A 25,867-nucleotide genomic window follows, 5' to 3' on the forward strand; every position below is an offset into this window, starting at 1 on the left:
AAAGGTGGTTTGGAAAAGTATATAGATCTAGGAATTATCGAATGGTTATATGAATATAGTAAAATAGGAAGTGTACGTAGAGAGTTAGATAACAAATTATATATATATTTTAATTTCATAAATACAATTTTAGAATTAAAGAATATAAATATGTTAGTTAAGGATGACAAAAGGGATTTGCAAAAAACGATGCATGAAATCAAGGTGCCAGTGATAAAAGAGAATTAATGAGTTATAAACAAACAATTATGGAAGTAGAGATTAACGTGAATAACATATTGGATGACAAATATAATTTGAGGTGGAATTATATTCCGATAGAAGGAGCTTTTAGAACATGGTTCAAAGAAATAATAGTACTAAAATTGATCTTATGTTATTAGATTATGTTAAAGATTGTTTTTTAGATTCGATAGGAAGTAATGTTACAATAGATTGGAATGCATCATTTGAATTAATTAACAATGAAGTTACGACATCCAAGAACGTTACGAACGGAGAAGATGCAGGAGTGAGGTGCTTCAGATTAAAAATTTTTTGAAGATTTTACCGACATATGTAGTCTTATGGAAACGTAAAGTATGGGGTATACAGACGTATACTTGACAACAAGTGTTCGCGTTGTTCAGCATATATGGATGTGTAGTAAAAATGATGCAATGATACAGAATATAAAATGTTTGAAGATAGCGTTGACAAAGTGTTGAAGTGTCAGTCAAAATAACGTTAATAACAACGAAGATACAATGCTATTTAAAGGAAGATTGTTTGATACAGCAACATTAGAATCGCCAGTGATGCAAAATGAAAATATACTCAGAGAAGCAACAAGAGGTTTAATCAACGAGAAATGGTGGCGAACATGTAAACTGAAAATCAAAGGAACTACCTAAAGGAAATATTCGATGTTTACATAAGAAAACTTCAACAAATATGGAACAAGCAAGAGATGTAATGAGTTAGAAAGACAAATGGGAATTACAAAGAGCTAAAAAGGAAAAAGAATAGGGAAGATAATAGTGATGGGGGAAAACTAGGAAATAAAAAACAACAAAAAAAAAATCAAAACTATTATAACATAATATGGTAGAAAATAGCAAAGAGGGGGTATTTAGGTTAGGTATTAACGATATTAAATTTTGGGGAAATAAAGTAATTAGTAATTTAGTAAATACATAGAATACATAAGATATATGTAGATTTAGATAAACGCATAAAAATGTATAGTCATTAGTTACTTCGTTATATTATACGAAAATAATTTTTCCAATTATTAGATATGAATTATCAAAATAATAATATAAGTATATAAAACCATTTTCAATATATAAAATTAGTAAAATTTTTATTTTTATACTCATTACAATAGCAGGACCCCGAGCTATACATAAATAGGTAGGATAAAGGATTGCGTAGATTTTTCCTTTTTTAGATAATGCCGGGCCGGAATTTATTTCCTTTTTTAGACGCTGACTGGAATTATCATAATTCCGGCCCTGAATAAATGCGTAGAGCTAATAGTAATTTTTTTTTCTGCACCTTACCTCTATATTTATATAGCTCGGGGTCCTACAATAGCTGATTGTATTTAATTATATTGTTGACTTTACTTTAAAGCCTACAAAAATATTCTCTATTTTTTAATAAATTATATTTTTAAGACAAAGCCATTACGACATTATACATATTATACATAATTATTTTAACTTTATAATAAGCAGTGACATTGATCTTTTAGGTCAGGTTAGTTAACAGAATAATTAACTGCCAAGTTTTACTGTTTTACTAGTCTAATTCTTATCGGTTTAACATATTAGAAAACGTGAGTTTATTTAATATATTTTCTTTTATCGGAATTCTATTCATAGACAGATGGAGTTTCGGAAAGAGTAAGCCTGATTTCCTACCTGACTAGAAAAAAATTATTCAACCTCTACTGATATGAAGAATGCTTGAAGCAGATGGAAAAAAGACCAACTTCTATGCAATCAAATGGTATGTATAATTCTGTAATTTTAATCCAAATAAGCATATATTTGAATAAATAAGGACAAGTGTAAATAGCAAAAATGAAGGAAATGATAAAATATGAAATCCATAAAAAATTCTGCCCGGAATTCATACATGAAAATATATGTGCTAAAATGCCTAGAACTATTAAGGTTGTTAAAAAAGGAATAAGTTGTATAACAATCATACAAATAATAACCGTTATAGTATCAAAAATATAACATAGTATGGGAATACTAAACAAAAAGGAACCAACCCAAGAAAATGTGAAATTAATTTTCCATTTGATTTTTTCATATGTGAAATTTGTGAAAAGATTCGCAATAAAAAAAAAGCTTTGAAAAACGCACACTACCAATATGATAGTATTTAAAGTTGAAACTGAATTATTACGATAAAGTAAAGCCCCTTCACAAATAGTAAATATGATTTGGAAATGAAAACCAATCGGAATTATATCAATCAATTCAAAAAAAATTGATAATAACTTTAATGAGACCTAAAAAGAAATAGATGCCACCAAGACCTGCAACATATTGTCTAGAAAGATTCAAAACAATCGCTGTGATTGATAAAATATTCAATTGTATGTGCGAAATTTCATTCCCTACTCCTGAATATTTAGTTATAACCGATGAAATCATCCATAAAATAAAGGACATTACACCTCTATAAATTGAAGCCAAACCTAGGCCTAGATCTGTTGCGTTTTAACACAATCAATAAATACAGTTGTTCCATGTAAAAACCAATGTGTCGAAATATTGTTTCTAATATCCGATTTAAGAAAAAAGAACACAAGGAACAATTCATCACAAGCAATGAAGGCATCAATAAGCCAATAGTATTTGTTATATTCGATAGTGTTATTATCAGCAAGAACAAAATGAAACATAAAAATTGTACAGAGAGATATGTTCAATTTTACGTTTAGAAAATAAAATTTAACGCTTTGAGTTTTCATTTTGCAAATAAAGGATAAAAAGTTAATAGTCGGGACAACCGTATATTCAAATATTTATGTTTATAGGACAAATGAAACGGCGTTTCGCCGAAACGCCTTTGTATGTTTATTATTATACACAGAAGATGCTTAAAAGGAAATATTTTCTTTCTCTACGTAAATCTAGCCAAATCGTGTGACCTTTCATTTGAATTGTGTATCACATGATGCACTGGGTACCTGCTAATTTTGGTAGGACAATAAACTAATAACTTGATTGGGACGTTAAAAAATTCAATGAATAATTTAAATTAGTTTAATGCATTCTTAAAACCGGCAAGGGCTTCGAGTTGAAAAGTTCTCAAGAAATTTAAGCACCGAAATTCTATTTTATTATATAGGATCAATGATTTTTTATATTTAATGACAATCACATGAGCATAGCGTACATTCCTATTTTATCACAATTTTACCGATCATTTGCCAATCATTTGTCGATCATTTATTCAAATATATCACATAATATAAATGCCATTATTGGAAATTTTTACATAATAATATATGCTCAAAATTTGCAAAAAAGACTTAAATTTGGTTATAATTTGTTTTATATTAAATTTTATTAGAATTGGATTGTTATTGAGTGACTTTTCTTAGTAGCAACTTTTTAACTTTTATTATTGTTTTAAAATTTTTATGAATTGTTAGCATATGTTTTATGGTATTATTTATTAAATTTTGCGATTTATTTAGTTTCATGGCATCAATTTACTTAATTTCGTGGCATTAATTTATGTAATTTCGTGGTATTTATTTAATTTTGTGGCACTGGTTTATTTTATATTTATTTATTCATTTTGCAAAATTATTCGTTAAATACCTTACTAATAAAAAATATGTTTAATGGATTGTATCACTGTTTTATTTTTAATATATATTGTATATAAGACAGAGAATATTTGAATATTTGTGCAAAGTTTCAAGTTTCGCCCATGAATATTCATCAATTTTTGTCTGATGATCCGCAAAAATGACTGAATTATCACATACGAAAAATGTGTTATAGCAATATAAAAAAATTATACTAATAATCACGTAATTAAAATTATATGACAATTTAGTACTTAGCTTGGATTTCCATTATTTTTTTGCCACATTATTTTAAAATTATTTGTGACTTTTCAACAAGTTTTTAAAATCCGGAATTATGTGATCGGAAAATGATCGGCAAGGTGATATGAGCATGTTCGCTATGCCTCACTACATGCTGTATGTTAAAATTTATGAAAATCATAAGTAAACATGGGATAAAATAAAAAAATATCATCATTTTAGTACTTTGGATAAATAGCATTAGAATTTTGAAAAAAATATATTAAAATAATTGAAATTTGTAATTTTTATAAAATTTATTTATGAAATTTATAAATAACTTACAAAGCATGAGATAATTTAATGGAAGCTTCATATAATTGTCTATCATCGAGTGAATCAAATCCGCCCCATATTTTGATTTGTAGTTACAATAAAATGTTTCATAATCGTCATAACAATTTTAAATACATAAAATTTCGAACTTCCAATATATAATGAATCCTAACCAAAATTAAAACTGGTACTAATATAATTTCATTATTTTCAAATGAGATGATAAAGTTACCAGATGATTTATACCATCGAAAATCAAGTACGTCAATTGAAACATTATTTTCAACTATAACCATTAAAGACTTTGTCAGATAATTGATCATTAAACTAGCTACTTGACCTTAAAATTTATTCTTAAATGAATTAATTTCAAATCCATCACAACTACCATTAAAAATAAAGTCAAATTTATATAAAAGAATCTTCTTTTCAGTAAGAATCACTAGTAAAGGATTTTTTTTTTGTCAATCCAATTTTAAATAGTTTTAGTTTGAATAGAACCAGACTACTTAACTTTATGCGTCTTTTCTATATAAACATTTTTAATAAAGACCACACTGTATTTTTTGACGATAAAAAAATTTTTTAGTAAAAGAAATTAAATAAAAAAAAAATAACAAACCGAAAAAAAAATACAATATTTAATTCTTACATTGTAATGCAACAGCTCGCAAACTCTATCTGAACCTAGAAAGGCAAAAAAAATTTCTAGTGAAAGAAATTAACGATGCAAAAAAAAAATTCAGCGCTTACCATAGTACCACAGCGCCTCACTGAACCCATTCTGGACGACTGGACCTAAAAAAGACGAAAAAAAATAATTAGTAAAAGAAATTATATAAAATAATTTACAGATCGAAAAGAAATGAATTTTGGCGCTTACCATAGTACCGTGACGCTGAACTGGATCTGAAAAGACAAAAAAAATTTTTTTAGTAAAAGAAATTAAAAAAATACGAAAATTCGGTGTTAACCGCAGTACCGCATCACCTATCTGAACGAAAAAGCAAATTTTTTCTTGTAAAGAAATTAAATAAAAAAAGATTTTTTTTTTAATGTATTAGTAACTTAATCAACCAAACATAAATAATGTGATGAACAAAGACACAAAAAAAAAGAAAAGAAAAAAGAAGAGTACCTGGTACTTGTTAATTCTCCGTGTATACCGCCTACAAAAATATTATGTGCATTATTATGTATGAAAGCTTACGGTTTGCTTTGGATTTACACAATACTATTTGCGTCTCTAGCTTGTAAAAACTAATTGCGTTTTTCAGTTTCACATTTTATTTCCTCACGTTCCTTTAGTCTTTAACCTAGTATGCCAGAAAAGGGATTACAGAAATATTTTATTAAACTCAAATACCGCGGTAAATGTTAATCATATCTATGATTCAATATTCTTTTAACACCGCTAACGTTGATTATGGGTGAAGCCCTGTTCCGAATGGTGCAATACCAAAATTTAATACAAATTTTTCTTTAAAAAAATTCTACAGCAACAATACAGGTTTCGTACAATTCTTTAGGTATAGAACTTGACATACTCATCGAAAATGTAGACAAAGAACAAGAACAAGTAGGAAAGCCATATCAAATGAGGGATAGATTGAAGATTAGTATCTTTAGGAATTTATCAATGAATTGTGCTACGTCCTGCTCTGTGGGTGTGGAGAAGAAGAGCATCTGGTCCATAGGTCATGCATGCATCGTAACGTGCGTATCTTACTGAATGAAGACTCAGCAAAAATTCTTTTGAGGTCTACTTTCGAAACAAAGATCATTTACTACGAGAAACAACTGCCAAGCAGATTAAAGAAGATCTGTTGGGTGAGACGAATCTTAAGAACTCCGAACTAATAATCGGACAAAACCAAGTATTTGGTTACATTCATTCCTGCATTCACAATAAATTGATACTAGTAGGTTTTAAATAAGAAACATTTAAAGGAAATATTGACCAAATTCTTAATAAAATCAATAGAATATTCACAATTATTGGAATAAGCTAAATAATGTTTATTGTCCAATACGAAGCGAAGGATTTTATGCCTTTTACAAATGATAATAAAAAAACAAAAATTACTTGGTCTGCAATTTGCTATAGTCACGTAAATTGTAATGTAAAATAATAAATAAATAAATTTTTATTTTCTGATTTAAAAATAAATAATCAATTCTTCTTTGTATGATGATGTTGAAAAATATACCGTAGAGACACTTCATATCGGCGGATTTGATTACTTTGCGTTAACAAGCCTTAACAAAAAGATTTTCATAATTTTATTGCCCAAAATTGTGTTGTAATAATATATATAATATGTTAAGTTAAAATCTACGCTCTCAAAACTTAGTTTTTCAAATAAAATAGACGAAAAAAATCCATTTCATTAATAAACAACTCATTTTTCACTCACATAGTTATATTTCAATAAAATAAAAATAAAATATAACCTTAACAATAGTCATAAATATTTAAAAATTCATTCTTTTTATTAAAAAGATTTAAATTTTATACTTAATTAAAATCTTTATAAAGGACTGTAAAATCACGACAATATCAAAAATACAACCATCAGCAAGTTACGGAAGTGATGTTAACCTCTAGATGTTCACCATAAAAATACATTGAACATCAGACCCTTTGATGTAATACCAACGTTACAACAATACAATGTTTATTGCAAAATCAAGATGTTTTGTTATTAATATCATTATTGATATTATTTTATTCAGTTTATTTAATAGTACAAATTTATATTAATTATAAAAACAATAAAAATACATGAAATTTTTAAGTCACATCAGTTATAGAAAAAAAGTTTTGAATCAATTCAAAACTCATCCATTATCCAAGAATCGTATCCAAACCCTATAAAAATGTACTGTTTAACAAAATCCCCAAAATTTTTAAATTTAAATAGACACAAAATTTTATCAATTTTTTTAAATCCCTCTTCCTCCCCCCAAAAATTTGGTTTCATACTATACATATTAAAAAAAATGTTTTTATATAATATTCCCCAACCATGGAAATCTAATTTTTAGATTTCTTTTTTTTACTTTTTCCTTCCTCATATTTTCAAAATTCAATAGTAAAAAAAAATTTTAAAAAAAATTTATAAATTATTTTTAACCCCTTCCCCCCCCCCCCCCCCCCCCCCCCCCTCTTTTTTAAACAGAAATTCCTATTGGCCTGATTACCACCCACCATCACCTAAAAATCAAAGCTCAACAAAAAATAAAAGAAACATTAGTACATTTCTTAAAGCACTAGTGATGAACTCCATTTTCAAAAAAGGTAATTTACCATTGAAAGCACCTTCTGGAGAAACTAATACCTGCAACAAAATAAAAAGAAGTATGAATACATTTTTGTGGGTAAATGGAGAAGCTTCTCTCAAAAAAACCAACTTACCATCAAAAGTATTCTTTAGAGAAGCTAGAACCTACAAAACTAAAAAAAGAAACATTAGTATATTTCTTAGATTTTAGATTTTTCTGATTTTCACTTTAATAAATAAAAATTACAAATTGAGACCATTATAACAAAATTTAACTGCAAATTCTGCTAATGTATAATAGTCAAGTCTAAAGTCAAATCTGCATCCAGAAAGATACCTACAAGAAAAAAAAGGAATATTAGTAAAGGTATTACTAACGTTCCAAAGCCATAATTCCCACACGCACTGTTAATGTTCAAAGTCAAAATTCGCGTCTAGAAAGATACTACTATAAGAAAAAAAAGTAAATATCTTACTAACGTTATTCCCACCCACACCCTTCCATACTGGATCCAAAGTCAAATCCAGGTCTTAGGAAAATAACATTATTAGTAAATTTCACTAATGTATCCTAATCCCTAACCCTTATTATAACCCACAGCTCTTACCTTATTCCTTTTTTCGTCCTTAGTTATGCTATAATCTATTTTTCAATTATTTTTAATAAAAAAAGTACTACATCAGTTGATATTTTTTGAAAAAAAGAAAAAGCTTCTCTTTCACCTTTTTTCTCTCATCGAGTTTAAGAAAGTATAAATATATATATACATTTTTCATTAATTTATATTTAAAAAAAAATTCTACAATATGTTTATAAATATAAAAGCTGGGTAAATTAGCCCAAAACCCATTTAAGGGATAATTAATTTGCAAAAATGATTCCCCAAAATGTATTAGTAGTTTTCACTGGTTCGGATACTGTTTACTCCATTTACTAGTTTAATGAAAATGTTTCACAAAATTTTGTTAACTAAGTTAAACAATGAGTAAATTATCGCATAATATAATTTTTTAATTGATAGACTTTTAAAAGGTTATATTTCATTTATCAATAAAATTAACAAGAAAAATAAAATTTTTAATTATAGAATAATAATAAAATGTAAAACAAACTCTTTATAGCGTTTAGGCCGTTTAGTTATTAAAATTCGCTGTGATGATCTATATTAAAATTGTCGATCCTACAATGACGAAATAATTCCTTTTTTATCTTTATTGAATATCCAAATTTAGTTAAATATAAAACGCCATTTTTTTTTTTGCGAACGTAAATTCTTTTTCATAAATTTGAAACATGCTTATAAAATTCAAAAATGAGTGTTAATATTAAAAATAATGTAGTATCTGAATTTAATGAATTAAATATTTCCGACAAAGATCCAAATTCATCAAAAATTGATCATGAAAATTGTTATGACCTAGATGATAAAAAGTTTTGGTGTAAAGAATGTGTTCCTCGTTGCATAATTGAAGGATGGACTAGTGGAAATGATGATATTGATAATTTTATCAAGGATACGATTTATAATGTAGGTGGAGAGTGTTATCCATCATTTCTTGAATGGGTTCCATTTGATAAATTTAAAGATATGAAACAAATAGGTGAAGGTGGATTTGCAAAAGTGTATTCTGCAACTTGGATTGATGGTATAGCAAAATACACTAAACAAGATGATGAAAATTGGATAAAAATAAAACCTAAATCCATGCAAGTTGCTTTGAAAAGGCTAAATGGATCAAAGAATATGTCAGCTGATTTTTTAAACGAGGTATTTTTTTTATCATATGTACTTATTTATAATTTTAATAACTATTATTAAGATTAATTTAATTTATTTTAATTTGTATAATAGCTTAAAACACATTGGAAATTAAATTGTTTACAAAATAATTCTTTAAAATTTTATGGAATAACTAAAGATCCAGAAACTGAAGAATTTATGATGGTTATGGAATATGCAAAAGATGGAAATTTGAGAAATGTTCTTTCAAGTGATTTTAACAAAATTTTATGGGTCACCAAAATTAGATATTTATACTTTTCAGCAATGGATCTTAAAAATTTACATGAATTAGGATATTTTCATAGAGATTTTCATAGTGGAAATATATTAAATATTAGTGGAGCTTCTTATATATCAGATTTTGGATTATCCGGACAATTAAATGAACAAAACTTAGATAATAAAATATATGGTGTATTGCCATATATTGCTCCAGAAGTTTTAAATAGAGAACCATATACATTATCTTCTGACATTTATAGTTTTGGTGTAGTTATGACTGAATTATCATCTGGAAAACCTCCTTTTCATAAAAGAAAACATGACATTAGTTTAGCATTAAAAATATGTAATGGACTCAGACCAGAATTTGGAAAAGGAACTCCCGAAATTTATAAGAAATTAGCTCATAGATGTATGAATGCTAATCCAAATCAAAGGCCAACAGCCAATGAATTATATAAAATATTAGATTGTTTGAATGGTCATAAAGATAATGAAAAATATGGATATAAAGGAGAAGAAGTTAAAGCTATATTTGAAGAAGCTGATAAAGAAATACCAAATATTTCAACCTCATATGAAAAGAAGCCTGATGCCATTTATACTAGTAGAGCATTTACATTTAAAAATTTGTCAAAACCCATTAATTCATCTTTTATTACTACTACATATCTTAATGAAGAAGATAATAAAGGTACTGCATTTTGTATTATTATTTAATTTTTATAAATAATTAAGATAATAACTAATTTTATTTATTATAATAGGTTGTCAAGATTCTCAATTAATTGACCTTGAGATTCCTAACACATCAAAGTTAAAAGGTAAATATAATCCACTAGTATATTTATGATATTAATTTCATGATGTAAAATAAAAAACGTATTATTAATGTTTTATTACTAATTTTTATTAATAGACGGAAATAGTGATAACTAAATAATTTATATTTTCATTATTTTTATATATATATTTTTTATTATAAATTACTAGCTGCAACCAGGACACCAAGCAATATATATAGGTAATAAGAAAAGTCAAAATTTTTATAATAGCTCTACACAAGGTTTTTATTAATATAAATAAGCAAATTCAACATGTGACTTCACGAATTGCCTAAAAATGAGCAATCAAGTCATATGACCTAAAATTTTTTAATACGAAAAATCACAATAATAAAATACATTGATAATTTCCAATTATTGTCATTTTTTTCATTTTATCAATTAGTACTTCACGATATACAATTTAACATTTCATCATTTTTTCAATAATGTCATCCCAACCAAAATATTCACATTTCTTTTCATTCCCTATTAGCTTAGCATATTACCATCAATTAAAACTTTTACATGATGTTAAAATAAGAGCAGTATTTTTTTTTAGATCTCAACGTACTAATAAATAACTTTCAGTTTCTAATTTAAATATGGATATACTAAAAGTATAATATAATCACTATAATAATAATTAAAACTAATTCTGTATTAGAAAGAATCACAGCTTTTATCTATAAATACAGGATGTTATATTATAAGCTAATAATGTATTAATATTTTCTAAATTAACTAAAATAAACAACGATAACTTGCAAGTGCAAAATAAATTCAAAAGATCGTTTTTTAAAATTCTTCAAAAATTTTTTACGACCTTTTCTTTTAGTACATAATTTTCTTTAAATTAACATATATGAAGGCGTAATGCAAGTACATTACAATTTCATAAATGACAAGGAAACAGAATTACTTTAGGTTTTTACTCATAATAGTTTCTTTTTATATTAATTAAAAGCTCTCTCTATAGTAAAATTTAATCCTTATTTTATTTTCAAAATGATATATGATATACTTTATACTTTTTTACAATACAAATTTTCTAATTTTTAATATCATTTTACAGTAAATATTTTTGCAAATTTATCAAATCATTTTTTGAATATCCAATAACACTATCACTAACAATAAAATATTATTTAATCTTTTGATGCTAAAAATTATTATAAAAGAATTTTCTTTATAAATACGTAAAATAGTAACAAATTCTGAGTCTGATCTCATGTAACAATATCATAAAAAAAGTCGAATTTTGAAATAAAATAGTTAAAATTCTTATTGTCCGAAGCGTATGCGTAGGACACTTCCATTATTCTACTCCAAACCATGCATGTGTTGTCTGTCCGCACACGTGTATGACCAATAAAGTCTTAGGATCAGGTGTACCTTAAATTTGTTTACGTATATAACACTTTTTGTTTATGTCCCCTGATTTAAAATTAAATGTTCCAAAACATGACCATTTCCGAATGTTTTCCGGACGCACGGAAATTTCCGGACATTTTCCATACTTTTCAGGACAAATTCCGAATTTTCTTTTTTTATAGGGCATTCAAAAAATAACAAATAAATTTTTTAATTTCTTATAATTTTTACACGTTTTTTATGTTTTTTAATTGAAAATAAAAATAAATAAAAAATAAAAAAATAAAACAATTGATTTCATAAATAACACTGAATTTTTGATCGTTGTGTTGTTGATTTCTTACATTTTATAGTTTATAGTTTAAATTTATGAGCATGTGATTTATGACGCTTTGGATGCATCAACGGTTACCGTTTCCTAGTATTATAGTAAAAAGTAAATAATATCTACTGTGTATTACTTAATTTTTATAATAAATTAAAAATTAGAAAAGGCGAGTATTTAAATAATTTAGAAAAATAATAAACCTTCACTTGACAACATAAAATATTTTATGTATTAATAATATACAATAATTTTATACATTTTTACGTAAATTATTATTCGCAATACTACATGTATAAAGCTTCTTTATTTTTACTAAAATTTCTCAAGAATTAAATATGTTTCACATAATTAAAAAGCTATAGAATGGAAATTTTTACTCTTGAATAAATTAATAAATAATGAATGTATGTTGAATAAAAATAATTTTAACTATCACACGAAATAAACTTATATATTATCCCATCGGTACTATGTATACACCGATGGATTTTTTTGTAAATTATTCCACCGGTATATAAAAAGTATAAAAAAGTATAAAATCCATCGGTGTATACGCCATACACAATGAGCTAAACCTGTTATTCCGGTATCTAATAAATACTCCATATTAGAGGTCTGCAAACGGGACACGGAACCCGGAAACCCTAACCCGGCCCGGACCCGGCTCCGGGTTTAAGCCGGCAAATTTTCTTCAAAATTCACCTGGGCCGGGTCCGGGCCGGCACATGAATTTTCGTTAAACCCGGATTTTCGTAATTCTGGCCAAAATCGTCTTAATTCCGGCCGAAATTAAACTGGCCAAAATTAAGTTGGCCAATTTTTTTTGTTTTTACAACAAAATAATATAATAAAAGTCCGGGTCCGGTCCGGGCCGGGCACTTTATGTTAATTTCCAAGTGCGGGCCGGGCCGGGTTGTAAAATAGTGGTCAATGCTGACCTCTACTCCATATACACCAATGCTCCCCTCCCTTCGCCCTTCGGGGGCCCCCAAGGCATCGGTGAATATTTCAGTTATTCATTGATACCCATGGAATAACAAGTATGTATTTTATCCCTGTTTATTTTAACAAAATGGGATACAAAATAATAAGTTTTTACAAATTTCATTAGAAAAAGAGAAAAAAAAATAAATGATGTAAACCCATCAAATTACGTACTAAAGTCATACCACTTTTACACTAACCTTTTTGAAATAAACTTATACAGTGCAGTATTACAGATACTTTAATTTGTTATTATTTTAGAAATTTTTCTTTCTTCGGGGGTTTAACGATTTCTATAATTAAAAGAGAACAATACCACTATAATAAACTTTTAACATTATACAGGAAAAAAAGCTTGTCATATGGATTTTTAAATGTTACAGAAATTTAAAATACAATCCAATTTATTTTTATATCTAAAAAAGGTCTTCAATTATCGTTCCAGTCTTTTAAAAAATTTTCATCATAATGCAACTAACAAAAACGAAAATATAAAAAAAAGCGTGTTCAGTTTTTACTTATATTAAACGTGACTTCTTGAATAAATGAGTTACAGTACAGAAAAATACCATATAATTTATAATTCTTTGATAATGAAATATATTTATTGTATAAAATCATTACTGTGCAAAAACATCAGATGTACTTAATTCTTAGTTGCATTTGGTAATCGAACGTTCAAAGAATATTTGATAAAATAAAATAAATCTAATTTTTTTGTTCTTAATAAGTCTGCAATAAAACTATTGTTATGTCAATTCTCTCTGAAAATTATCTTAAAAGATATTTCTTAGATATTTTATTATTTTAAACATGACTCGTAGAAATAGAAACTAGAATAACTAGAACAATAGAACCAAAGTAAGGAATAAAAATAGTAATTATGAAGTCATAAAATAAATTTTTCATTTATAATATTACATATATAATACATTTATAAAAAAATCATCATTTCTTACCATAAATAAATAAAAAACAATATTTAGGTATAAAATTTTGAATTAGTTATCAACATCATCATCATCTATTATTTAAAAAATTATTAGTTTATTTAACATCATAAAAATAGATAAGCACTCACCCTTTAGTTTTGAATCATGACAACCTATTATAATAAATAAAAGGAAATTGCTAACCGCGATGTCGCCTGGGTGATTGTCGCCTGTGTCCTCGATCACGTGACAGATTTAATATTTTTGATTGGCCAGATTGGCCACATGATCGCGAGGTATTTTTCTTTTCTTTTATTTTTATTTCTAACTTACATTCTGCTTGCACTTTCTTACTACACTATTTCATTATTTTTAGGTCCTTTAGTCCTTCCGGTTCTGCAATTAAGGTTCAGTTGTTTTTCACTTTACGTTTCGTTTCTTTTTGTTTCTGTTTCATATTTCGGTTTTCAATAATTTTATTTCATTTTTTTTTAGATATATTAGTTCTTTCGGTTCTACAATTAATAAAGGTATGTTTTTTTTATTTTTTATTTATTTATTTTTTATTTCGTTTCTATCTTATATTTCGTTCCTTACTAACTTCAATTTTTTTTTTACTTTATGGTTTTATTTTTTACTTGGTTTCCTATCATTACCCAATCTCCTATCATAATCATTTTTTTATTTCTTGTATTACTTCTCCTTTCGTCTCCCATTATTTTCTATTAAAACTTTTCATTTTCTATTATCTTTTTTTCTCTCCTGTTTACTTCCCATCATTTCCTTTTGTCTCTCATCACTCCTTTTCGTCTTCCATCAACTCCTCTTCATCTTCCTATCACTTCTTTTCGCTCCTTTTCGTCTTCCATCACTTCTTTTCGTCTCCCATCACTTCTTTTCGTCTCTCATCACTCCTTATCGTCTCACATTATTCCTCTTCATCTTCCCATCACTCCTCTTCATCTTCTCATCACTTCTTTTCGTCTCCCATCACTCCTCTCCCTCCTCTTCATTCTCGCATCACTTCTTTTCGTCTTCCATCACTCCTTTTTACCTCCCATCACTCCTTTTCATCTCTCATCATGTCCTATTTCTCCTTTTTGTTTCCTATTACTTCTCATTACCCTTTTTCATTTTCTATTACTTTCCATTATTCCATTGTTGTTTCATTTTTTTTATTAGCATCTTTCTCCTTGATCATTATAATTTACTTATCTTTTTTATTTATTGTTATCATTGTTATTGTTTTTTTTATTTGTATTGCTTCATTAAAAATAAATACGGTGATTTTTTTTTTAAAATCGTAAATGTGTGACTTAAATTTTAATATTTGCAAATAAAATAAAATTTCATTAAATAAGATTATTTTGAATAAATGTGTTTGCAAAAAACTTTTTAAAAAATATCTTCGCAATAAAATTTTAAGTTTAACCGATCAAAAGTTAAAAAAATCAGCCATCAGCCGATTTACTATATATTGTACATCACGTGACATATTTAAAAAAAACCCAGCCCAGGCGACGGTTAGCAATTCCCTAAGTAAAATTAGTCATTTATCTTAATTATTTTTAAAAATTTAATACCTTCACTGTCTTCTGAAAATGCTCCTTTTTCAAATTCTGGTTTGAGTCCATTACATATTTTTAATGCTAAGCTATTATCATGATTTCTTTTATAAAAAGGCGGTTTTCCAGTTGATAATTCAGCCATAATAACACCAATACTATAAATGTCAGAAGATAATGTATATGGTTCTCCATTTAAAACTTCTGGAGCAATATACGGTAACACACCATATATCTTATCTAATTTTGTTTATTTGATGGTCCAGATAATCCAAAATCTGATATATAAGAAGCTCCACCACTATTTAATATATTTCCACTATGAAAATTTCTATGAAAATATCCAAATTCATGTAAATTTTTAAGGTCCAATGTTAGCATACGTAAATAATTAATTTTCTCATTCCATAAAATTTTGTTAAAATTATTTGAAAGAACATTTCTCAAATTTCCATTTTTTGCATATTGCAAGACCATCATAATTTCTTCAGTTTCTGGATCTTTAGTTATTCCATAAAACTTTAAAGAATTACTTTGTAAACAATTTAATTTTCAATGTGTTTCAAGCTATTATTCAAATTAAAATAAATTAGATAAATTTTAATAATTATGTTGAGAAAAACTGATACATTTAAAAATATCAAATCCAATCGGAAAAATTACCTCATTTAAAAAATCAGCTGACATATTCTGTGATTCATTTAGTAGTTTCAAAGCAACTTTTATGGATTTAGGTTCTTCTTTTATCCAATTTCCATCATCTTGTTTAATATATTTTGCCATACCATCAATCCAAGTTACAGAATACACTTTTGCAAATCCACCTTCACCTATTTGTTTCGTATCTTTAAATCAATCAAATGGAAACCCATTCAAGAAATATTGGACAATATTTACAATTACCAGTATGTTCCCCATAACGTACATCATAAATCGTATCCTTGATAAAATTATCAATATCATCATTTCCACTGGTCCATCCTTCAATTATGCAACGAACACATTCTTTACACCAAAATTTGTCATTATCTGGGTCATAACAATTTTCATGATTAATTTTTGATGAATTTAGATCTTTATCAGAAATATTTAATTTATCAAATTTAGATACTAATTGATTTTCATTGTTAAAACTCATAAATTTTGTTAAGAGTAAGTTTGTTTCAAAAGAATTCCACGGTTATAAAAAAAAAGGATCGGCATAAATTTAGCCGATATAAATCATTTTCTGCGGTATGATCATCGGGAGGAAATTTAGCCGAACTCCGAACTCACGACACTATTGCAGATCGCATTGATGACTACTTTGTGGGTTGCGTGACTTGTGTCTATGGATATTAGGAGTACTTAGTTTTTAAGGTGGTTAAATCTAGTTTTAGTTGATTAGTAATAAGATGCTTTACTAGCATGACGGGTGGTACAGCCGGATCTTGGTGATTCTGGAATCGTGAACTTCTTTTGTGCGAGAATCCACCAAGTTGCCATCACAATCAGGACAATTACAAACTACTAGTTTTCTTTTATTACTTGTTGGTCTAGCAGAAGATACTATTTCTTCGTTTATTATACTATAAATTGATCTATTTCTACGAGTAGAAGATGGCCGATCTTTCGTACGGCGGCATACTGTACATAGAAATAAAGTTAGTCTAGATAGTAGGTTTTCTAAGCAACTTTTAGTTAACGTAAATTTTGTCATAATGTAGTTTTGTATTATGTACTAGTACGTATTTCGTTATATTGATTTGACCAGTATTTATTGGTGTTTAACAATAATAAAAAATTAAAATAAGAAAAAGGAGGATACAAAAAAAGGATAAAAAAGAAATTATTTCAGCACCGCAGTAATATAAATCGATGGTGATTGTTAACATATTAAATTAATAACTAAAGACGCTAAAGTTTACTTTAAATTTAATAATTCAAATTAGATAATTTATTGATTAAAAATTTAACTTATTATATTACGGTCACGTAAATTACACAACTTATTATCGCTGCAGCACATATTTTTACAACCGAACAGTCTTCAATTGGATGTAATTGATAAAATAAAACATATTTAAAATTTTTAATCGGAAATAATATTGTTTTAATCCTTTTGGAGACATCACATAATTGTATTTGCCGCCCAATCACGTATCTTCTTTGAATTTATATAAATTACGAAATTTTTGGAATCAAATGTTCGTTTGATTTGGAATGGTTGGCGCTCAAAAGTCTATATTAATAAATATTTACGATCATAGATTTAAATCTAGTACATTGAAAAAAATTTGACCACTTGTTAATCGTTTCAGTATGTAATATTCTTTAGAGATAATCGAGGTAATCGTAATGTCATATACTGTACATGATAAAATGGCACAGAAATTTTGACACGAAAAATAGACGAGAAGAATCTTAAAAATTAGCCTGGAATATTTAGTTTTATTAATTATAATATTATTTCACAAATGAAGAATTAAAAAATCATGTAACGTTGAAAGTTTTTGATAACTAGGTAAATTCATTATCGAATAAGAGTTGGTGGGGTGGGAAGGGGAAGGAAAACTATTCAAAAAATTTAAAAAAATTTACAAATAAAAAATAAACTATTCACATTTTTTTCAAATAAAATCGTTTTTTTACAAATAATTTAAAATTAAAATTCTGGAAAGGAAACTAAATTAATATTATGCAAAACCTATTCAAAAAACATTTTAATAATAGGATTTCTTTTTGTCATCATCATATTTATCATCTTTTCCGCCATAGTAATCATCGTCTTTGCCGCCATAGTAATCATCATCTTTGTCGCCTGGGGAGGCAGATCGTTTGTAGCTGGATTTCTTTTTGTCATCATCATATTTATCGTCTTTGCCGCCATAATAATCATCGTCTTTGCCGCCATAGTAATCATCATCTTTGCCACCATAATAATCGTCATCTTTGTCGCCCGGGGAGGCTAAGGCAGATCGTTTGTAGCTGGATTTCTTTTTGTCATCATCATATTTATCGTCTTTGCCACCATAGTAGTCATCGTCTTTGCTACCGTAGTAATCATCATCTTTGCCACCATAGTAATCATCATCTTTGTCGCCTGGGGAGGCAGATCGTTTGTAGCTGGATTTCTTTTTGTCATCATCATATTTATCGTCTTTACCGCCATAGTAGTCATCGTCTTTGCCGCCATAGTAATCATCATCTTTGCCACCATAATAATCGTCATCTTTGTCGCCCGGGGAGGCTAAGGCAGATCGTCTGTAGCTGGATTTCTTTTTGTCATCATCATATTTATCGTCTTTGCCACCATAGTAGTCATCGTCTTTGCTACCGTAGTAATCATCATCTTTGCCACCATAGTAATCATCATCTTTGTCGCCTGGGGAGGCAGATCGTTTGTAGCTGGATTTCTTTTTGTCATCATCATATTTATCGTCTTTACCGCCATAGTAGTCATCGTCTTTGCCGCCATAGTAATCATCATCTTTGCCACCATAATAATCGTCATCTTTGTCACCCGGGGAAGCTAAGGCAGATCGTTTGTAGTATGATTTCTTTTTGTCATCATCATATTTATCGTCTTTGCCACCATAGTAATCATCATCTTTGCTGCCATAGTAATCATCATCCTTGCCGCCATAGTAATCATCATCTTTGTCACCCGGGGAGGCTAAGGCAGATCGTCTGTAGTATGATTTCTTTTTGTCATCATCATATTTATCGTCTTTGCCGCCGTAGTAATCATCATCCTTGCCGCCATAGTAATCATCATCTTTGCCGCCATAGTAATCATCATCTTTGTCACCCGGGGAGGCTAAGGCAGATCGTCTGTAGTATGATTTCTTTTTGTCATCATCATATTTATCGTCTTTTCCGCCGTAGTAATCATCATCTTTGCCGCCATAGTAATCATCATCTTTGCCGCCGTAGTAATCATCATCTTTGTTACCCCGGGAGGCTAAGGCAGATCGTCTGTAGTAGGATTTCTTTTTGTCATCATCATATTTGTCGTCTTTGCCGCCATAGTAATCATCATCTTTTCCGCCATAGTATTCATCATCTTTGCCACCATAATAATCATCTTTTTTGTCCTTTTTGTCTTTATAATCATATGAAGGTGTTGTGTCGCGTTTATTATTTATTCCGATCTCGGCAATAGGAGCAGCATTGACTATACATATATTATAAATTGAATTAGAAAAAATTTAGAAAAAATTTTATTTTCTTTATAATCAAGTTAATAATAATCACCTTCATTCAAGGTCGAAATCCCCAAGATTGCCAAACAAGCAAGAGTCGTGAACTTCATAATTGAATTTTAGACTTCTTTAACTTTATTTTTGTTTTTATTTTATTTTATTTTTTTTTTGTTTCGACTTCTAGTTTTTTTCGAATCGAACTGAAGATTTTTCGAAGGAAAAAGCTAAGGATTTATATAATTTTTGAAATTCGAAATATTTTATTTGTAGTTGTATATTCTTCATCGTTTTGAATTATAAACTTCCTTTAAATGGACATATCATTGTTATTATGATCTAACTAAATTTGATAAAAATATTTTTCTTCTCATACTATGCTATTCGAGATCTTCAATCTACTGAAAAAAAATTTTCTTTTTTTAAATTATATAAAAAAGGGAAAATTCATAGATACTTTAAAATTTTTTAATAGATTCTTGATTATTTTTAATTTCTCTCTTTTTTTTTTTCTTTTAACAGTATGATTAATAGTATGATTTTTAATAAATCTCAATTTTACATTGTCATGAGATTTTCAAATATTAAATTTCATCATATTTTTCCTAAGTCAGTTAAAATATTGTAATAAAATAAAGAATTCCCAAGAAATTTTGAGGCTTTCATTTGATTTCATTGTCATCATTAAAAAAATTTCATATTATTTTTATAAAGAATGGTAATATCATAGAGTAATCTTATTTTTTTCTTTTATTAAATATTTATTACGAAAACTTGAGCATGAATGAAAATTGATATGAGGTTTTTTTTTTTCAAAAAAATTTTCATAGTCGCAGCCTCACAAATGATAGTCATGCACGTTCTTAAATTAGATATACTAAACTTAATATGGAAAGTTTGTGACTTTTTAAATTGAAACACAGTAAATTTAGATACATTCTATATTTATATCTTTGTACGTACGTGAGAAATCATTAAGACCTAAGCCCGTGATAAATCACGTTGCCACCTTAGGCTTAATAAATTAATACTTTATTAATATAAATAAATACAATAATATGCTTGGTTTAACAATACTAAATAATAATTAAATTTTTGACAAAATAAATTCCTAAATTCGTAACCTGAATTTCCACAACGTCAATATTTATGTCTATTTATATGAATTCATAAATAGTATCTTTCATATTCTTTGAAATTTTGAATTTTTCTTCGTTTTTGATCTTCAATACCATTTCCTTAAATATAAATTTCCTAATTATAGATTTCTAAAATGATCTACAGTTCAAATCACCTGACATCCCAATCACTTGACTTGGCAATCGTCTCGAACGTTACATTTATAACGTCATACAATTTTAAAATACTAAAAATTTATATACTAATTTTAAAATATAATACTACGCCTCATAATTAATAAATTTACTAGGTATATTACGGCATTACATTAGGAAAACCATAATATGAAATCAACGAAGAGGATTTAATTTTTTTGTCCAAAAGAATTAAAAATAAACACGTGTATGAATTTGTGAATAAAAGGTAAAAAGGATCATGATAATATTTGACGGTTTGACATATTTCGCAATATGTAAACAATTTTTTATTAGATGATATCATATTTATGTTATTTAAATTATGATCGGATCTCGCAAAAAAAGTCAGGGTACCATGTTTTTTTTTTCTCTGAACAAGTTTTAATCGGAAAATTCTTTCAGTGCGAAAATCAAGCAAAATAAGAGAAAAAAGACTTTTTTTTTCGTAAAAAGAATTCATTAATATAACATAAACCAACGAAAATAATGTTATTTTTCTTCTGTTTAATTTTATTTTCGTTTTTTTTCTCTCTTTTTTTTTCCTTCAAGAAAAAAAATCATTCACGATATTTTTATTATTTACTAACTATTAACTATTTACGAGATATATATACCGTATTTGCCCAAAAATAAGCAACAAGTTTTGCGGCCAAGTTTTGATAATGTGGGCCAAAATTTGTTATAATGCGGGCCATGTTTGGTGATTGCTTATTTTTGGGCAAATACGGTATAAGACAGTCTTCTATTTAAAACTATGAAGAAAGAAAAATGTTTTTGATGGTTGGCTTGAAATTGCTATTGTTAATTTGAAAAAAAAAAATACACTACAATATTTATAAAACAAAAATTGTCCTTTCTTACATTGCAATTAATATGAATAAAATTAAAACGTTTGATAATATTAATGATATAATTATTATTTTTCTTTTTAAGATGTAAGAGTCGATTAATCTCCTCCTAAATTTAGGATATGTCATTCAACAAACCTCGTTTCCGCATTATCGCTATCACTAATAGGTTTATTTATTACATCATCGTCATCCTCTTCGATATCTTTCATCGAAGATGGAGTTGAAGGAGGAGTTTCAGCACAATATTGATTCCCATTTATTATTGAAACATCAGACTCGCTTTTAACCGGTGAAGATGATGTTATCTGAGTTTGTAAATTTTCATCAATTGAAAAATATTCTTTAAGTAACTCTCTTAAAATATTATCAGGATCAAGGAAATAATATAGTGATCTCTTTGCGATTGTTGGATGAGGTTGTTTTACTATGATTGGATTTGGAACTACTTGATTACGAACACGAGAAAAATGTGTCGATATATGACCTGATACTGTCGCATAAGGAGTTTGACCACTAATTAAGAAATATTTTTTATTAATATAATTTAATAATTAAAAAAAAAAAATTAATATTTAATTTACTTTACCCTAACTGCGTAAAACCATATTTTTGTATACATGCCGCCAATTGTCTTGGGCTTGATGGGTCATTATTTAATGATATTAATGCTTTAATTATTGCAACAAGAACTCGATCCGAAGCGTCAATAGGATTTATAGTATATTGTATTTTTAAATATATTTCTTCCACAATTCGGTTAACCTCTGACTTATTTTTCTTGTAAAAAAATACTCTGCATAAGAAACTTTTTTTTTAAAAAAAAATTTGAATTATGGATTGAATGAAAAGATAAAAAACTTTATTCAATTTTTTTTTCAATAGTCGTAATATAAAAAAAAAATTTTTTTTTCTTTTTTTTTTGAAAAAAAACAAAAAAGAAAAGGAGAAAGAGAAAAATTGAAAAGTTTGGCTCAAGCTAAAAGTTTATATTTGTTTTGTTGTTATAAAATATGCTATATTCATAATAAATATCAAATAATTTTCTTTTTCTATCTAAAATCATTTCAGATTTTAGCAATACATACATTATCTTAAACCTTATAATTCTTCTACGTAAATGAAATTTTTATTCAATGCAAATATTAGTACTTCTTATAATCTAATAAGAAATTTGCCGAATAACACATTTTTAATAAATTCAGACTTTAATTTAAAAATGAAATTTTAGGCGTTTCGCGATTTTTTTTTCACATGTTGTTGCAACAATACTGAAATATTAAAGAGACTCAATATATAATATTTATTTTCGGAATTTAATGGAATTAAATTTTAAAAAAATTCAAAAAAAATTGAATTTGGTATTTTATATTGAGATATTCATAAAGGGATTACTTTAGGTACAGTCAAATCTCGATATACCGAACCCACGGTTTGGGTAAAAGTTCGGCATATAGTAGTTCGGTAATACCGAACTCAGTCACATGATTTGCCAATTTCGCCTGAAATTAATTAATTTCGGCCAGAATTAGAACCACTTAATTTTTGCCTAAATTAATTGATGCCAAGACATCTTAATTCTGGCCGAAATTGGGATATTAATCACGTGATTTTCTTTTATATATCGAACTTTCCCTGAAAAAACTTAGAGGTTCGGTATATAAAAGGATTTTCCTTGAACATTAGAAACATTCTTAAATGGAATTATTAAAAGAGACGAAAAAAGGAAACTTATCTTTCACCTCCAAGAGTCACCAGGAGGTGTTCCTATAAAAAAAAATTATTGAAGAATGTTAGGAATGTTCTTAAACGAAATTAACAAATATAAATGAAAAAAAATTTTACCTTTTGTCTTTAAGAGTCTCTCCAGGGAGTGTTCCTATAAAAAAAAAATTACGAAAGAATGTTAGGAACGTTGTTCTTGAACGAAATGAATGGGAAAAAAAATTGAAAAAAACACCTTTTATTTTTAGGGGTCCATTTCGTCTTCAGGGTATTCCTACAAAAAAAGAGTAATTAAAAAACGTTCCTAAACAAAGTAAAAAATAAAAAATAGATTGATTATCACCAATAAAATTTTAAAATCATGTCACGTGAGTGGGTGCAGGTGCATTCAAATTTTAAACCCTTTTATCTATTATTTAAAAAAAAATGGGTCATATTTAGATTAGTCATACAAAAAATTATAAAATTGTATAATGATATAATGTTTATTTATCTGTATTATTGATTTATTATCTGTTTAAATTTTTGGATCGGTAAATCAATATCGTGAATACCGATCATTACCATATCATTAGTACTATGAATGCCGATCATTTTATTTTATAATAAATCATTAAATCGTACTATGAATGTTAATCATTTGAAATTATCGTAGCTTTATTATCAAATTACCAAAAAAAAAAAATATTTTAAAAAAGCTATTATAAAATTAAAATTATTTATAATATTATAATTTCGTATGATTTTACAATTTTATTTGTAATCTGTAATAAAATTAGTAGACACACATAATAATATAAAATATATTTTTGATCTCTGTTTCATATGATATATCATATATTATATATTAATTTTTTCATTATATAGCACATATTAAAGTAAGTTAAATTAATATCATAAATACATAAATACTGTTCATCTATATAATTAAAAAAATTCTGTAACATTTAGATTATTTTGTATAAATAATTTGAATTGTGTAATGGGTGGTCTGTCTGCTCCTGAAATATTTGATCTATATTATTATGGTTAAAATATTAATCAGTAAATTATAGCATTAATACAAATTGCTAATAATTACTATTTTATTACTGAAATTAAAAAAAATTAATTAGCCCATTTATTGATTACAAATACTTATTATAACTATGTACTCTTTTCATAAGTATTCATGTCAGATATTTACTAATTACTCTAATGCACTATAGTTATATCATTCTAAATATAATTTATATCATTCTACTAATCAAAAAACTGTAACCATTTTTAATTTACTTAGTATTACATTATAATACCAAATTGTTCTCGGCCTATTTAAACATACTCATTAGTCCCAGTGCGAAGCAACGGGTAACTGCTAGTATATAATTAGTAGTACTGTTAGGCGCAGATGAATCATGCATTACACAATTCAAAGATGATTATACAGGCTAATCTAAACGTTAGAAGATCGACATGTATTTTTTTATTATATTAATATAGATAGATATAGATATAGATGATTTTTGGGCTAATGTATATTTTCAATTGGGAGTTAAATTTTATTCAAAAAAACTACATTTTTAATAATAAAGGATTTGTATCTTATTTGATAATTTTATGGTTTAAGTAAACCTTGTACTATGGATTAGATTATTAGATTCGTATCATGAGTGTCGATCATTTAAAGAATTGTAGAATTATTTTGCGCACAATTTATTTACTATATCATTTTAGGTTCATTGATCTTGGTGCGAAAACAACGGGTTGTTACTAATATATTTTTGAGAAAATTACAACTTAAAAACCATAATATAATCTAATTTTCTAAAAAAAAAAACACTACAATTTCTGTGTTTTTCTTGACAACTGAATCCATATGATATTACAATTATTGTTTTTTTATTTTTTTTGCTGAATATAATTACAATATCAGACTTGTGATAGATAACTTCATAATTCCTTTATTATTATAAAATTTTATTTGACATACTTAATATAATTTAAAAAGAAATACCGTATTCTCCGAAATAAGCAACCCCGAAAATAAGCAACTCCTAAAATAATTTATACCCGAAAATAAGCAACAACCTTGAATATTAACTAGTTTTGCGTTAAAACTTGGGCAATTGTTTGATAT

General features: G+C 27.0%; 5 protein-coding genes across 5 annotated transcripts; 2 read left to right on the forward strand and 3 right to left on the reverse strand.

The window, feature by feature from the left end:
- Window positions 1–337: 337 nt before the first annotated feature.
- On the forward strand, window positions 338–893 carry OCT59_012292 (uncharacterized protein; the record flags this gene model as incomplete). The annotated part of the gene is made up of 2 exons (XM_025323984.1): window positions 338–516; window positions 716–893. 2 exons carry the CDS (start codon window positions 338–340, stop codon window positions 891–893), a joined length of 357 nt encoding a protein of 118 aa, XP_025188558.1.
- An 8,085-nt stretch (window positions 894–8,978) lies between these two features.
- Window positions 8,979–10,610, forward strand: OCT59_012293 (uncharacterized protein; the record flags this gene model as incomplete). Its single annotated transcript, XM_066134356.1, has 4 exons — window positions 8,979–9,434; window positions 9,519–10,365; window positions 10,439–10,495; window positions 10,591–10,610. The coding sequence occupies 4 exons, from the start codon at window positions 8,979–8,981 to the stop codon at window positions 10,608–10,610; spliced, it is 1,380 nt and encodes a 459-aa protein (XP_065989627.1).
- Window positions 10,611–16,230: 5,620 nt separating this feature from the next.
- On the reverse strand, window positions 16,231–16,816 carry OCT59_012294 (uncharacterized protein; the record flags this gene model as incomplete). The annotated part of the gene is made up of 3 exons (XM_066134357.1): window positions 16,231–16,245; window positions 16,342–16,508; window positions 16,582–16,816. The coding sequence occupies 3 exons, from the start codon at window positions 16,814–16,816 to the stop codon at window positions 16,231–16,233; spliced, it is 417 nt and encodes a 138-aa protein (XP_065989628.1).
- A 1,564-nt stretch (window positions 16,817–18,380) lies between these two features.
- Window positions 18,381–20,657, reverse strand: OCT59_012295 (uncharacterized protein; the record flags this gene model as incomplete). Its single annotated transcript, XM_066134358.1, has 2 exons — window positions 19,915–20,657; window positions 18,381–19,834 (listed from the first exon to the last, which is right to left on the reverse strand). Exons 1-2 carry the CDS (start codon window positions 19,970–19,972, stop codon window positions 18,381–18,383), a joined length of 1,512 nt encoding a protein of 503 aa, XP_065989629.1. The 5' UTR covers window positions 19,973–20,657.
- Window positions 20,658–22,148: 1,491 nt separating this feature from the next.
- On the reverse strand, window positions 22,149–23,213 carry OCT59_012296 (uncharacterized protein; the record flags this gene model as incomplete). Its single annotated transcript, XM_066134359.1, has 3 exons — window positions 22,149–22,539; window positions 22,613–22,819; window positions 23,176–23,213. 3 exons carry the CDS (start codon window positions 23,211–23,213, stop codon window positions 22,149–22,151), a joined length of 636 nt encoding a protein of 211 aa, XP_065989630.1.
- Window positions 23,214–25,867: the final 2,654 nt, after the last annotated feature.

Source organism: Rhizophagus irregularis, chromosome 2 (genome assembly GCF_026210795.1).
Source record: "Rhizophagus irregularis chromosome 2, complete sequence".
NCBI classification, from domain to species: Eukaryota; Fungi; Glomeromycota; class Glomeromycetes; order Glomerales; family Glomeraceae; genus Rhizophagus; species Rhizophagus irregularis.